The sequence below is a fragment of the Neolamprologus multifasciatus genome, chromosome 15 (genome assembly GCF_963576455.1).
Source record: "Neolamprologus multifasciatus chromosome 15, fNeoMul1.2, whole genome shotgun sequence".
In the NCBI taxonomy this organism is placed as follows: domain Eukaryota; kingdom Metazoa; phylum Chordata; class Actinopteri; order Cichliformes; family Cichlidae; genus Neolamprologus; species Neolamprologus multifasciatus.
This window is the reverse complement of record NC_140453.1, coordinates 21,250,043-21,262,996: the sequence shown is the minus strand read 5'-3', so window position 1 is coordinate 21,262,996 and position 12,954 is coordinate 21,250,043. Positions and strand designations below refer to the sequence as shown.

The 12,954-nt window shown below is 43.9% G+C and overlaps 1 protein-coding gene across 1 annotated transcript; it reads left to right on the top strand.

Moving 5' to 3' along the window:
- Positions 1-2,771: 2,771 nt before the first annotated feature.
- On the top strand, positions 2,772-4,207 carry LOC146502001 (uncharacterized). The gene is made up of 2 exons (XM_085133305.1): positions 2,772-4,010; positions 4,109-4,207. The coding sequence occupies exons 1-2, from the start codon at positions 3,147-3,149 to the stop codon at positions 4,205-4,207; spliced, it is 963 nt and encodes a 320-aa protein (XP_084989431.1). The 5' UTR covers positions 2,772-3,146.
- The last annotated feature ends 8,747 nt before the right edge of the window (positions 4,208-12,954 follow it).

Below are 12,954 nucleotides of genomic sequence, written 5' to 3'. Positions count from 1 at the left end.
CGGTAATGACCGGTACTGAATTTGATATGCTTTCTTAAAATTTGTGGAGTTAGTGGTGGAGAAGTCCCGAAGTGAGAAATTATTTAAAAGGAGATAATTGGCTTTTTGAAATTGTGTGGCTGACATGAATGGTTTGTGACTGTGTGTTTGAAATGGTTAATGGTGTCTGGAGGAAATAAGACTAAGTGGAGTTTGATTGTTTAGTGTTGAAGTAAAATAAGTAAAATGGTGAACTATTGAGGAGTTTGGGTTTGACTGGTTCATCACTCTCCCACCGGTTAAAATAAAATGGTGTTTATTTATTATTATGTGATACGAGAGCGCCTTGACGCAGGTTTTGTGGCGACTTGGTGTGGTGAGAAGGTGTTAAATTGTGTGGCTGTAGCGTGCATAAAGTACAGCACACAATGTATTTGGGTTTATTAAATTAAATGGGAGAGTGAAATATTGTGATTAAGTGTGAACATTAATAAAACCACGGTCAACTCTCTGACGCACTGGGTTAATTGTGTGTCACCGAGCAGGTCTGGAGGAGACTGTGACCGTTGGAGTGGTGAGATTAATTCTGAGAACTCTCAAGGAGACGTAGTGGGGTGACCCAGGAGGAGGAGTCGAGTAACGTCATTGAGAGGGAGGTAAGCCTGTGTTTCAGGAAAATGGCAAACAGCTCCAGCGCGACATCTAGTGGGTCTAGGGCATTTAGGCCTATGGAGGAGCAACTGCAACAGCTAAAAAAAGCCATTCGCTTGGCTTTCCCTGGATCATTAAAAACAGCGGAGAAAGAATGCAAAATGATGGATGTGGAGGTAAGAAAAATTATTGCCTCCCAACAGAGAGGGCTGGAGGAGAAGATAGCCCTAAACATTGTGTTTAAAACGGAAGGAGAGAGATGCGAGCAGAAACTGGAACAACTGGAAAAGGAAACAGAGGGACGTTCAGTTAACTGGAAAGCCAAAAAAGAAATCAAGAATTTAAAGGAGACCCATGCAAAGTGCTGTAAATGGCTGTTCCTGTGGAATGGAGCATCATCTTGGATGATGGAGGATGTCATGGAGGAAACAGGAGACATGGAAAATGTCATGGAGTCATTGAAACAGCTGAAGGAGGAAAATAAGAAGATAAAGAGCCAAATGAAGAATTTAATGTCAAACTCAGAAGATGCTAACAAACTTGACACACCAAAATTATATACTTGGACCGCAGTATCACCTAGTGCCCCACCACATTCATACATCATGCCTGTGATGACTCTTGGTGGGGGACAAGTTCATGGTCCAGATGGACAAACTGGAGTGGTTCTTGGAGGAATAGCAGACGTTGAATATACTAGCCCACATATAGTTCGTCCAAAAGAAGGGTTAGTGACAGTTAAATGTCAGCCCCAAAGTGGGGCAGGGAGAAAGGTAGCCTCAGCTGCAGATGAAGGCTTAACCTCGCCTGCCCGCCAACTAAGTAAAGAAAAAATGTCAGACTCAGAGGTAATAATGGAAGAACAGCCAAGTTGCAGTGGACAGACTGAACAGACTCTTAAAATGGAGGATACAATCTCAACGGAAGATGGAAGTGAACGGTCAACCTTTCAGGAGTTGCCAACACCAGCAAGAGAAGGGCAGACCCAAACCAGTAGGTCGGAGAAACCTGACACAACGGCTAAGGACAGAAACTGGAGAGGAGAAGTCTATGGCCGGATGCATGAAAATCCAAATGCATTAATGGAAGTAATAAAAACGCTAAAAGACGTCAAGAAAAAACTGACTGAAGCTAAGCCAGGGAAGGAGAGTGAAGATGGTGCGACTTCATCAGAAGAGGAGAGTGATGAGGAAACAGACAGAGTAGTTCAGTCAGACTCAAATGTAGGCAGAAATTTGAGATCGGGACGTGGAGGAAGAGTAGGGAGAAGGCCCATGTTTCAAAGTTTAAGAGGAAAACAACACGCGGTTCGCTATAAAAAAGTGTCCTTAGAGCCAGGAGCTGCTGCCCCTGGTTATAATCTCCCTTTAATAGCAGGTTCAAAAAATGAACCACTGTACCGCCCATATAAAATAAGAGATTTGGAAGCATTGGTTAAACAACTTCCACCTATAACTGAGGGAGGAGCGAGTTGGTTAAGAACATTGAGTAGATTGACCGAAGGCCAGGAACTTGCCATTGGCGATTTCCGTGCTATTGCTGGCCACTGTATGCTCGGTGGTGGGCTAGCTGATGTAGAGGCTATAGCCCATACAACTCGGTATGCAAATGATCTGCCATACCATGAAGTGCAAGGTGCCTTATCTGACGCAGTCCGTGAGAAGTACCCAACCCCTAATACTGGAGCTATACCTAAAATAAATTGGGACCCCCAACATACACCTAGGGAGTTTTTAGCAAAAGCCAAAGAGCAGTGGTTGTCAGAAACAGGTATCCATCCAGGTAATGAAGGTGAGCATCGTGCGTGGTTCCGTTCTGCGGTGCTGGCAGGGCTGCCCAACCAAGTAAAAGCTGACTTAGAGAAAAATCCAGATTTCGCTGTAGCAGACTCTGTGCAGTGGGAAAGACATGTAACACATCGGTTGCAGGAGGAACAAGACACCGCGAACAGACAAAAAAAAGAGTTGGAGGAGGCACAGGCGTCCTTGGTTAAGTTACAGTTGGCAGAAGCAAAAAACAAAGTTGGAGAGAAAAAGAGAGAGGAAAAGGAGAACGCAAAGAAAATAATGATAGCTGGGCCCCGGCCTGGTCCCGCGCCTGAATGGCCAGAGGGAGACCCGAGTCTGTGCTCTGATGACAGGTGGCCCGTCAATGCACCAAGGCAGCGTCAACCCATAGGGAATTGGGGAACCGGTGGTCCGCAAAGAGGGCGTGGTGGATCAGTGAGGGGAGTGCAAAGAGCTCGTGAAACAGGGAATCCCACTAACATGCCTTGGAATGCCTGTTGGAAATGTGGAGCAGAGGGACACTGGAGTAGAGATTGTCCAGAATTTTTTCAAAGCAATCCAAGGAGAGGCTATCGACCCCAGGCACGTGGAACACAAAGAGGGAGAAATGGGTACAGGGGAGCATATCAAGCCCCAAACCCAAGTGCAGCGCCAGTCGCTCAGTACCCAGTGGCTGACTGGGGCTGGGAACAGCAGCAGTACTGAAGGAGCCCGGAGAGACCAAACAGCATGGGCATGGCAGACCCTATGCTGTCAATGACCGTGGAAGGGACAGAATTGCCCTTTCTAGTGGACACTGGAGCAACATATTCCACATTGAAAGCAACACCAGACTGTGCCACACTTTCCTATCACACAGTTAATGTGGTGGGTTTTTCCGGGGTTCCAATGACTCTGCCGTTGACCGATCCAGCCGTGACAAAGCTGGGAAAGCAGACTGTGAAGCATCAATATGTGGTGTCACCTCAAGTGCCAGTGAATCTCATGGGCAGGGACCTGCTCGTGAAGCTGGGAGCTACTATCATGTGCTCTGCAGATGGACTGTCTGTTACTCTGCCAGGAGGACAGCATTTCCCGTGCCTGGGAACAAACTCAAAGACTCAGTATCTGCTTCAGAACTGTGAACAACCCAAAGCCGACATTTACTGGGGAAGGCTACTGGAGGAAGGCATTCTAAGTCAATTCCAACTGTGGAGACCCTGGATAATGAGCTTGGCAGTTTACTCCCCACCACGAGATCCATACCACGTCACTCTTTTTTATGACAGGGAAAATGATGACACCTATCGTGAACTATTCCAGTCTGATCTTGAGGGTCAGATCTGGAATGTGCAAACAAATAACATTTACATTGGGCCAGAAGGTGTAGCCGCGGCTGTAAAATTAACTGATGAACAACTGCCTTGGTATAATGTGGGAGAAAATTCGGCCCCTCACATTACATTGGCGGTCCACGAAGGTCATGGAGCATGTGATCTGGGACCAATGGTCAGGCGGGCGCTGGACGACGCCGGGTGGCAAAGCACCCAAATTCCAAATTTATGTTATGCACCAAATTCTAAAATTTATCGCATAACTTGCATGTCTAATGATGTAGTGACCCTTGAACATCAAGAAATTTCAGAAACATATGGAAGAGAGAGAGCAGATCATCCTGATGCAGTTGCTGAACTGTCAAAACTGCCTGACAGTTTGTGGTCCAAAGGGCCCACAGATGTTGGCCTGGCCACCTGTTCGCCTATCCTGTTCCACCTGAAATCAAACACACCAATCAACAGACCGCAGTATAAACATAAACCGGAAGCAGAAGAAGGAATTGCAGAAACAATTGAAGGGCTGTTAAATGCCGGAGTGTTAGAGCCATCTTACTCACATTGGAACACACCAATTCTACCGGTGGAGAAATCTGGAACAGGAAAGTATCGTATGGCACATGATTTGCGTGCCATTAATGCCATATTGCACACAAACACTGTACCTGTTCCAAACCCTTACACTGCACTATCAGATATTAAGTGTGACCAAAAGTGGTTCACTTGTATTGACCTAGCAAATGCATTCTTTTGTCTTCCACTGCATGAGTCACTCAGAGACATTTTCTCATTCACATACAGAGGCAAAAAATTCAGATACACACGTTTACCACAAGGTTTTGCACTTTCTCCTGGCATTTTCAATCAGGTGCTCAAAGAGGCCCTGTCAACATGTAATTTGCCAGATGGATGTACATTGATTCAATATGTCGATGATCTTCTCATTGCAGCCCCGTCAGCAGCGGATTGTGCGGCAGCCTCGCTCGTCGTGTTGAATAGATTGGCGGAGTGTGGCTTCAAAGTGAGTAAAGAAAAGTTGCAATTGGTTCGATCTGAGGTAACATTTTTGGGTCGGGTAATCGCACACAAATCAGTGGGCTTAATGAACACACACAGAGACCAAATTCTGACACACCCAAAACCGCGAACAGTGAGAGAAATGCTTTCTTTCCTTGGTTTGACAGGTTACAGCAGAAAGTTCATTCCTGACTATGTAGGTAAAACTGCCCCTTTAAGGGGCCTACTGAAGCAAGTTGGCGTTCGAAATCTTAAGGCTGAATTGCCTTGGACGCCTGACACTGAAACCGCGTTTATTGCATTAAAACAGGATCTGTCAAGAGCATCTGATTTGGTTACACCTAATTATGATGAGCCATTCTATTTGGATATTTCAGAAACAAACTCCGTCGTAAACGGGGTGTTGTTTCAGAAAAAAGGGGGGAGTAGGGATGTTCTCATGTATGTTAGTATAAAACTGCATCCAACAGAAGCAAGACATCCCACATGCACACAACATGCAGCAGGAGTTGCCAAAGTCATTCAGAAAACAGCACATGTAGTGAGAGGACATCCACTAAAAATACTCACTACACATAGTATAGTGGCGTACGTGAACTCACAAGCATTTAGTATGACGCCACGGGCACAACAGAAATTGAGTAAAGTTTTGGAGGCTCCAAATTTGACATTCACACATGAAGGAACTAACATGGCAGATTTAATGGGAGCAGGGGAACCACATGACTGCGTCAAAAGAGCACAGGTTGAAGAAAAAATTAGAGAGGACCTGAAGGCGGAACCTATACCTGGAGCTGAGGATTGGTTCACAGATGGATGTTGCCACAGAGATGAAGAAGGACTAAAAACCGGCTATGCGGTGGTCTGTAGAGTAGGAAATGAGTATCAGGTCAAAGAAGCAGGAAGGATTGAGGGACAGCAGTCGGCTCAGAGAGCTGAAGTGATAGCCCTAGCTCGAGCTTTGAGGTTAGCTAAGGATATGAGAGTGAACATCTACACTGACTCAGCGTATGCATTCGGAGCAGCGCACGTGGAGCTGCCTCAATGGAAAAGAGCAGGATTCAGAACAGCAACCAACGCACCTATTTGCCACAAGAAGGAAATGGAGGAACTGGAGGAGGCCTTGGCCGATCCAAGAGAAGTGAGTATCATAAAATGCAAAGGGCACTCACAAGGAACCAGCATGGTGGCAAAAGGAAACCAGAAAGCGGACGAAGCCGCAAAGGAGGCAGCAGGTTACAAAGGACGGAGACAAATGATACAGGTAATTGCAGAAGAGGAAGGGCCAATTAACCAAACGGAGGAGGTCAAACAGACCCAGGAGGAGGCATCCCCAGAGGAAAAGGGGGTGTGGAAAAATAAGGGAGCCTGGCAGGATGGAGGCTTGTGGAGGGGGCCAGACGGGCGTCCCGTGCTAACAGACGAAATGGCGAAACAGAAGGTGAGCGAGGCCCACGGGCTTGGACACGTCGGAATAGCACAGATGGAGAGGAATCTGTGTCACTGGTGGCACCCTAACCTCAGAGAAATGATAAGGGAGAAGGCCAAAAGGTGTCTAATCTGTGGAGCACACAATCCCAAGCCAGCGATCAAACCAGAATTGGGTAAGTTCCGGATGCCTGAGAGGCCGGGAGAGGAGATTGTCATTGATTTCACTGATATGATTGATTCAGGCCCTGGTGGTCTTCGTTATTTGTTGGTGTGTGTAGATGTACTGACCGGCTGGCCAGAGGCATGGGCGACTAAAAAGGAAGATGCGAGGACCGTGATCAAATGTTTAATAAATCATTATATTCCTCGACATGGGTTCCCTAAACGGATCCGATCAGATAATGGAACCCACTTTAAAAATCAAGATTTGGCAAAGGTGGAAAAAATGTTGGGAGTTCAGCACAAATTTGGAACAGTGTATCATCCTCAATCCCAAGGGAAAGTAGAAAGGATGAATTTAAATTTGAAAAACAAATTAGCTAAAATCTGCGCGCAAACAGGGCTCAATTGGGTTGCGGCCCTGCCGGTCGCATTGATGACCATAAGATGTTCTGTTAATCAGTCCACAGGTTTCACGCCATACGAGCTGCAGACTGGGAGACAGTTTCCGGCACCTTGGACGGTGGGCCCGGTCGAACAGGGCACGAGAGGGAACAGGTCTCACGCAGACTATTGGAACGAGTTAAAGGCGCTTGTGTCCAGCTTCACAAAGCAGGTGGCTTGTGAAAAACCCCCAGGAGAAGGAGAGGTCCCAGACGCGAGAGTAGTGTGGCTGAAGGTCATCAAACGCAAGTGGAAGGAACCTCGTTGGACTGGTCCATACGAGGTGTTTGCCCGGACGGCGAAAGCGGTTCAACTGAAAGGGAAAGGCGACAACTGGTACCACTGGTCGCAGTGTGCACCGGCACACGACAGCTGGGTGGAAAAAATTGCAACTCCACCCAACACAGGTGAAAAACAGAGGCAGAATAAACCCTCACACCTGTGCAACGGGCCGACCGGTAGTCTATCTGGGAGGCCGAAGAACGAAGACCAGCTTAGGAGGAAGTCACCGCGACAGCAAAAGGGAGCGGTATCAAATTGAAGATTTCACATAAAGGCTTTGATAAGAAGAGTTTTGAACTTGTATGTAAAAAAAAAAAAAAAAAAAAAAAAAAAGACAAAAATAACAAAAAACAAGTCATACATGATACAATGCCATTACAACAATCAGAAACCTGTGATGAGAGAGAAGTTACAAAAATTAACAAAATGTTACTTCGTTTGATGTTAATTATGTTATTAATCACCGCTATATGTTTTTTGGTTTATTTGTTGCAGACCGGCCCACGCAGACTGTCTGAGCACGGAGGTCATTCCAGCCCAGCCCCACTCGATATACCACTCAGTGAACTCAAGTCGCGGGCGAGAATGAAGCGCGAAATCTCTGGTAAAAAGGATGAGTGTCTCAGCACTTATGGTGGTTTAGAATTAGATTATGTTAACGGCTCCACAACCTCTTTTACGTTTGATTTGTGTGATGTTTTTAACTGTAAGGGCGCGAGCGGCAATTGGCGAGGATACAATGTGTGGATCTGCTGGGATTACTCAGTGAGTACACACTGCGAAAGGGGAAATCGGCCTTATGACGGGTGGTGTAGGAATTGGAATCAGGTAAAGGGTTATACTGGGGAAAATTGGGAACCGTCAGAATTAGGACCAGGACATGAGCTTAAACTTCAAAGGGATTACAGTCCATCTAAAAATCTGTTAACTTTGTCATTGGGGAATTGGCAGCGGGAAAAACCTGTATATTTAGTTGTGGGTGTGGAAACTGCAGGAACTGATCCAAAAAGATTAATTAAAGTTAATTTCTTAGGAAAACATAACATAGTACAGTCAGTTAGAAAAGAAACAGAAACACACGTGACTTTCAATCCAATCAACTCTGTTACTTCTTTTACAGGCCAAAAAGGAAGCGGGTCGTCGGAGGCGGTGCCAGAGGAACAGGAACCAAACGGTAGACGGGTCCTGTCGGTGGACTACAGCACATTAAAACCTCGAGATTTGATTGAACGCGCCACCGGGTTCAGTGACAGCAACATCTGGCTGGACTGGATGGCTCAAAATGCGAGAGAACAAAAATTGTCTAATTGTGTAGCTTGTGCTTCCGCTAGACCGCGTTTGTTCACAGAGCCGGCGCCACTGCATCCAGAGGATCAGTGGGGCTATAATTGCATGTTGCGAATGACGAGAGAAGTGGTGAATAGTGGGAATTGCACTGTTTTGTCCAGTTTATTTCCCCCTATCCACAAATACACCCAAGTAGGACCGTTTATGCCTAGAAAGGATAATTATACGTGTTTTAAGTTCTCCACCGATAAAGTAAAGTATAATTTGGGAGAAATTGATCCCAGTTGGTGTTCTGTTACACACCTGGGGAGGACCACAAATAATGTAAGTGATGCGACTACATTGATTGGAACCTGGGCCAGAAGCGGGCTGTATTATTATTGCGGCCATAAGACTCTTTTGGTTCGTGTTCCTCTGGGAAGCGTGGGGACGTGCGCGATGGTGAGACTAGGAGCGCCACTTATGCTAATTGGAAATCAGGTAAAAGCGACCCCACAGCGCAACACACGCACATTGGCAGCCAGACGAAAGAGACACATTTTGCTAAAAACACAAATTGATGGAACACATGTTTATGACCCTAGAATGAATTCACCAACCTGGATCGACTCCATTGGAGTGCCCAGGGGGGTTCCAAGTGAATATAAACTTGCTGATCAAATAGCAGCCGGTTTTGAAAATCTTCCAATAATCTCTGCTTTCTTTCCAGTGACCCCAAACAAGAACGTAGATAGGATTAATTATGTTCATTATAATGTGCTGAGACTCTCTAACCTGACCAGAGACGGGATGGAGGGGTTAGCGGAGCAGGTGGGTCCCACCTCATTAATGGGTGTGCAAAATAGGATGGCCCTTGATATGCTATTAGCAGAAAAAGGGGGCGTTTGTGCCATGTTTGGAGATCAGTGCTGCACCTTCATTCCAAACAACACCGCTCCGGACGGCTCAGTGACTCGGGCTCTTGAGGGCTTAAAGAGCCTGTCTGAAACGATGCATGATCACTCAGGAGTTGACAATCCGCTGGAGGGCTGGATGGACTCGGTGTTCGGACGGTGGAAAGGGCTTGTGCTTTCGGTCATGCTTACTTTGTCTATTTCGGTGGGTATTTTTGTTATTTGTGGGTGTTGTTTTATTCCTTGTGCCAGAGCATTGTTGGAGAAAGTGATCACAAGGGCAGTGGACCCTGGAGTTGTGACTCCCATGTCCATGATGCCACTGATGCACGTAGAACAGGCTGTGTAGATCAAGAATTGATATAACATTTGGTGTTGTGACCTCTGGATTCTCCTAGAGGTCAACAGAGGGAATTGTCGGGTGAAAAGGGGTGTTTTATTTCATTTTTAGCAGAATCATCATCATTATATCAGAATCATTTAATAACCATTGCATTAAACATTGATTGAAGTTATTGACATTACATTTAACCTTTGAATTACAGTGATTGTTATAACCTGGTGTTAATCTTTTATTTACAGGTGTCAGAATAATTATATGATCTCTCTTTGCAGGTGTAAACATGATCACCTTACACATATGGCAGTTTGTTGCTTATTATAGAGTTGTGCCCGAGTTAATAAAGGTCAAAAACTTCAGTCAGCGCTATGACTGGCTGATCCATGGTGTGAGATGACTTTGGGCCCAGGAGGTTGCACGCGCTTACATAACACTGATATTATGTGATTCTTTGTGATTTTTATTCAGTTATATCTTTTTAACTAAACTTTGCTTTGTTTATTTGTCTCTTTTGATTCTATGTTGATGTACTTTTTTAACATGTTCAAAATAAAGATTCAATCAATCAATTTATTAAGTTTTTAAGTAATGGTAGTTCATTAAACCAACATGCAGTTAATATTGTATCCCTGACTCAGCGTAATATACAGGTCAACTTGATCATTTGGAAAACCTTGCAGCTGTAATGTTGTGTCTCCGTAGGGGACAGTTGGCTCCGAGGAGAGGCGCTGGAGCCAGTGTCTGTCCTCGAGACGAAGAGAATGTTTTTCTTGATGTGTCTAAAGTTGTCAATATTGACTGTATTGTATTATCTGTACGCATGAGGGGGCGTTCTAATACCCTGATTTCTATAAAACAATGAGTGTGTGGAGTTTGTATTGAGATCTGATGCTGTCTGATGTATGGTGTCCATCTCCCACGCGTGTGTTCATTAAATCATCGTTTGACTTGACCCGGCCGGACCAGTGTGGTTATTTTGGGTTTTCCTCCTGTATCCCTCCTCAATATTTGAATCCGTAACAACACCAATACTTGAAGTTTGGATCCTTGTATGTTTACATGACACTATGACAAAAGTGTGACCTCAAATTGACATCTGTACACAGAGAAAGCAAAAGCCAGATGTGTTTTGTATTCATACCATCAGTGTGCAGTTGGCGCATTGTGTGCTTAGTAGATGATGGCTTGTGTGTACTGTTTGATACGAAAACACCATTTCTTTAAGGTGTGAAGAGTTAATCTAGCTGTGTTCGCTTTTGCAAGAGAACTACAATGTTTTGATAATTGGGTGACAGGTTTTCTTATTTGTGTGTAGAGTTTTGCAAAAATAGCCAATAGTTACAAAAAATGTGCTTAAGCAATCAGAAAAAACTGTAATGATCAATGATAATTGAAGAGGAAGCTTGAACCCTGGCTCTGGATATTTTCATGACAGTGACAGTGCAGACATCTACATGTTTTTTTCCATCATAAAGACTGTGATATGAAGCATCATTAAAGTGTCACTTCAGTAATGCTGCTGAAAGAAAGAAGTGTTGACTCGTGTTTTTAATAGGTGACTTAAAACACCAAATTCTAATTTCAGGGGTTTATTTTAAGTTTAAAAAATATAACAGCTGATAAGACAGCTGGTTTAGTCACTGTGAATGTTAAAGGAGATTTGTTCCATAGACACCTTATACTAGTATTTCCCACACTTAATCCAACACTACGATGTTCTAATTAAATCCAGATTCCTTTTATAGTTTTCAGTGAAATTTGTTAAACCATTGCTTAATGGCCCGTTAAGCAATGGTTTAACAGATTTGCAGTGCAAGTCACTCTTTACTAACACATTGTAGATCAGTTTATCTACAATGGCACATGATTTTTGAAGTTTTGTGTGTAAGGGTTTAGTCTCTCACACCTTACTCTTTCCTCCCCAGTATCACAACAGTATGACTCCAAAGTACGGTTCAGTAAACAAACAAGGACTCTAAAGTCAGAACAGTAAGATACAGTTAGAAGATAATTGTGTTTTTATGACGTGTAGTAAACTACCCCCTCTTCTTCTTCTGTGTGTTGTTCTTGTGTGTGTGTGTGTGTGTATACCTTAGAAGTCAAAGTATACATTAGTCATACTTACAAAAACATTATGCCTCTTCCCCCACCCTCAAAAACAGACAAAAACCCCACTCCATCTCCCTATTCACAATTTCTTGAGATACACGGCGTCTTAAAATCTGAAACAGTCAACAAAGAGCAGTTGTTAAAACAATCATGCAATGCAACACAATCCTGGTGGCATTTGTTTATTTATTTGGTTGGGAAGACCTCAAATTCGACTTAACTATCCCCCTCCCCAAAGCGCAGTTGTTAAAACACGCGCAATTTGCCGCTTCAGCTCGACTGTCTAAAGCAGTCTTTTTATAGTGTTAGGATAAAAAGATAGTAATTCCAGCTTGTATAAAATTTGCACTGAAATATCACTTTATAAAAAGATAAACCTGATTAAAACGCACACCCCCGCTAAGGTTCTCAGTCTTCCAGGTCATCGTAGCCCTCCTTAGACTCGGAGGAGACAGAGCATGCGCAGTGGGGACTCCATGGCCCGGAAGTGCCACTTTTTCGGATGAGTGAACGCACGTGCATGAGTGTGTCCTCATACGTGGAAAAGGTTTTTGCACGTACAACTTTTCCACGACACCACACAGCCAGCCTGAATGCATTTTAGATGCATCCTGAAGCGAAATCAGTTTAGTTGCAAAACTCACTGAAAAAAATGGCCATTGGTTTGTCAATTTCCATTAGTGTAACTAAAATACTGAAAATATAAACCTTTGTGGATCCTTGAGCTGTTAAATGAGCTTTGTAGTATTAAAATAATTTATATAGTAAGAACCTTGTTCTTAATCAAGTCGCCAATTTAGACATGACCTTTGCCAGTACTGAGTCAGGATGATAGAGCTCACAACCAATCATCCGTAACTACAACGACAAGATCCAAACAAGACATTAAATTATGTTACTAAAAATTCTGAAATAATTTATTGTGGGTATTAAATAAAATCAACCACAAAGACAAATATCCTTTTTTCATTATTTATTTCTCCACATGACACAGAAGTCGTTCAACACTTTACAAACATCCGTTTGGATTTTGATTTCAAAAAAAAGTTTATGTCAACAGTGTAAGAAATTACTGACATTTATAGAGATTACCCCAAAATCATCAAAGACTGTGCTCTGAGGATATTTGCGCAATCGGATTGTTTGGTGTAGTAAAAATATTTTTCTCTCTGTATTTTGTTAGAAATTTTCTTTTGAAAAACCTTGAGGCGTGAACCACCATTGCTGGTTTTCGGAGAACTGTGCCAACCCAAACAAACATC

What these genes read in the sequence shown, in the direction of transcription:
- LOC146502001 (XM_085133305.1), top strand. Translation starts at nt 3,147, where the DNA reads ATGGGCATGGCAGACCCTATGCTGTCAATGACCGTGGAAGGGACAGAA. An exon ending in TAACTTGCATGTCTAATGAT is followed by an intron (nt 4,011 to 4,108) that starts GTAGTGACCCTT and finishes ACTGCCTGACAG; the next exon opens with TTTGTGGTCCAAAGGGCCCA.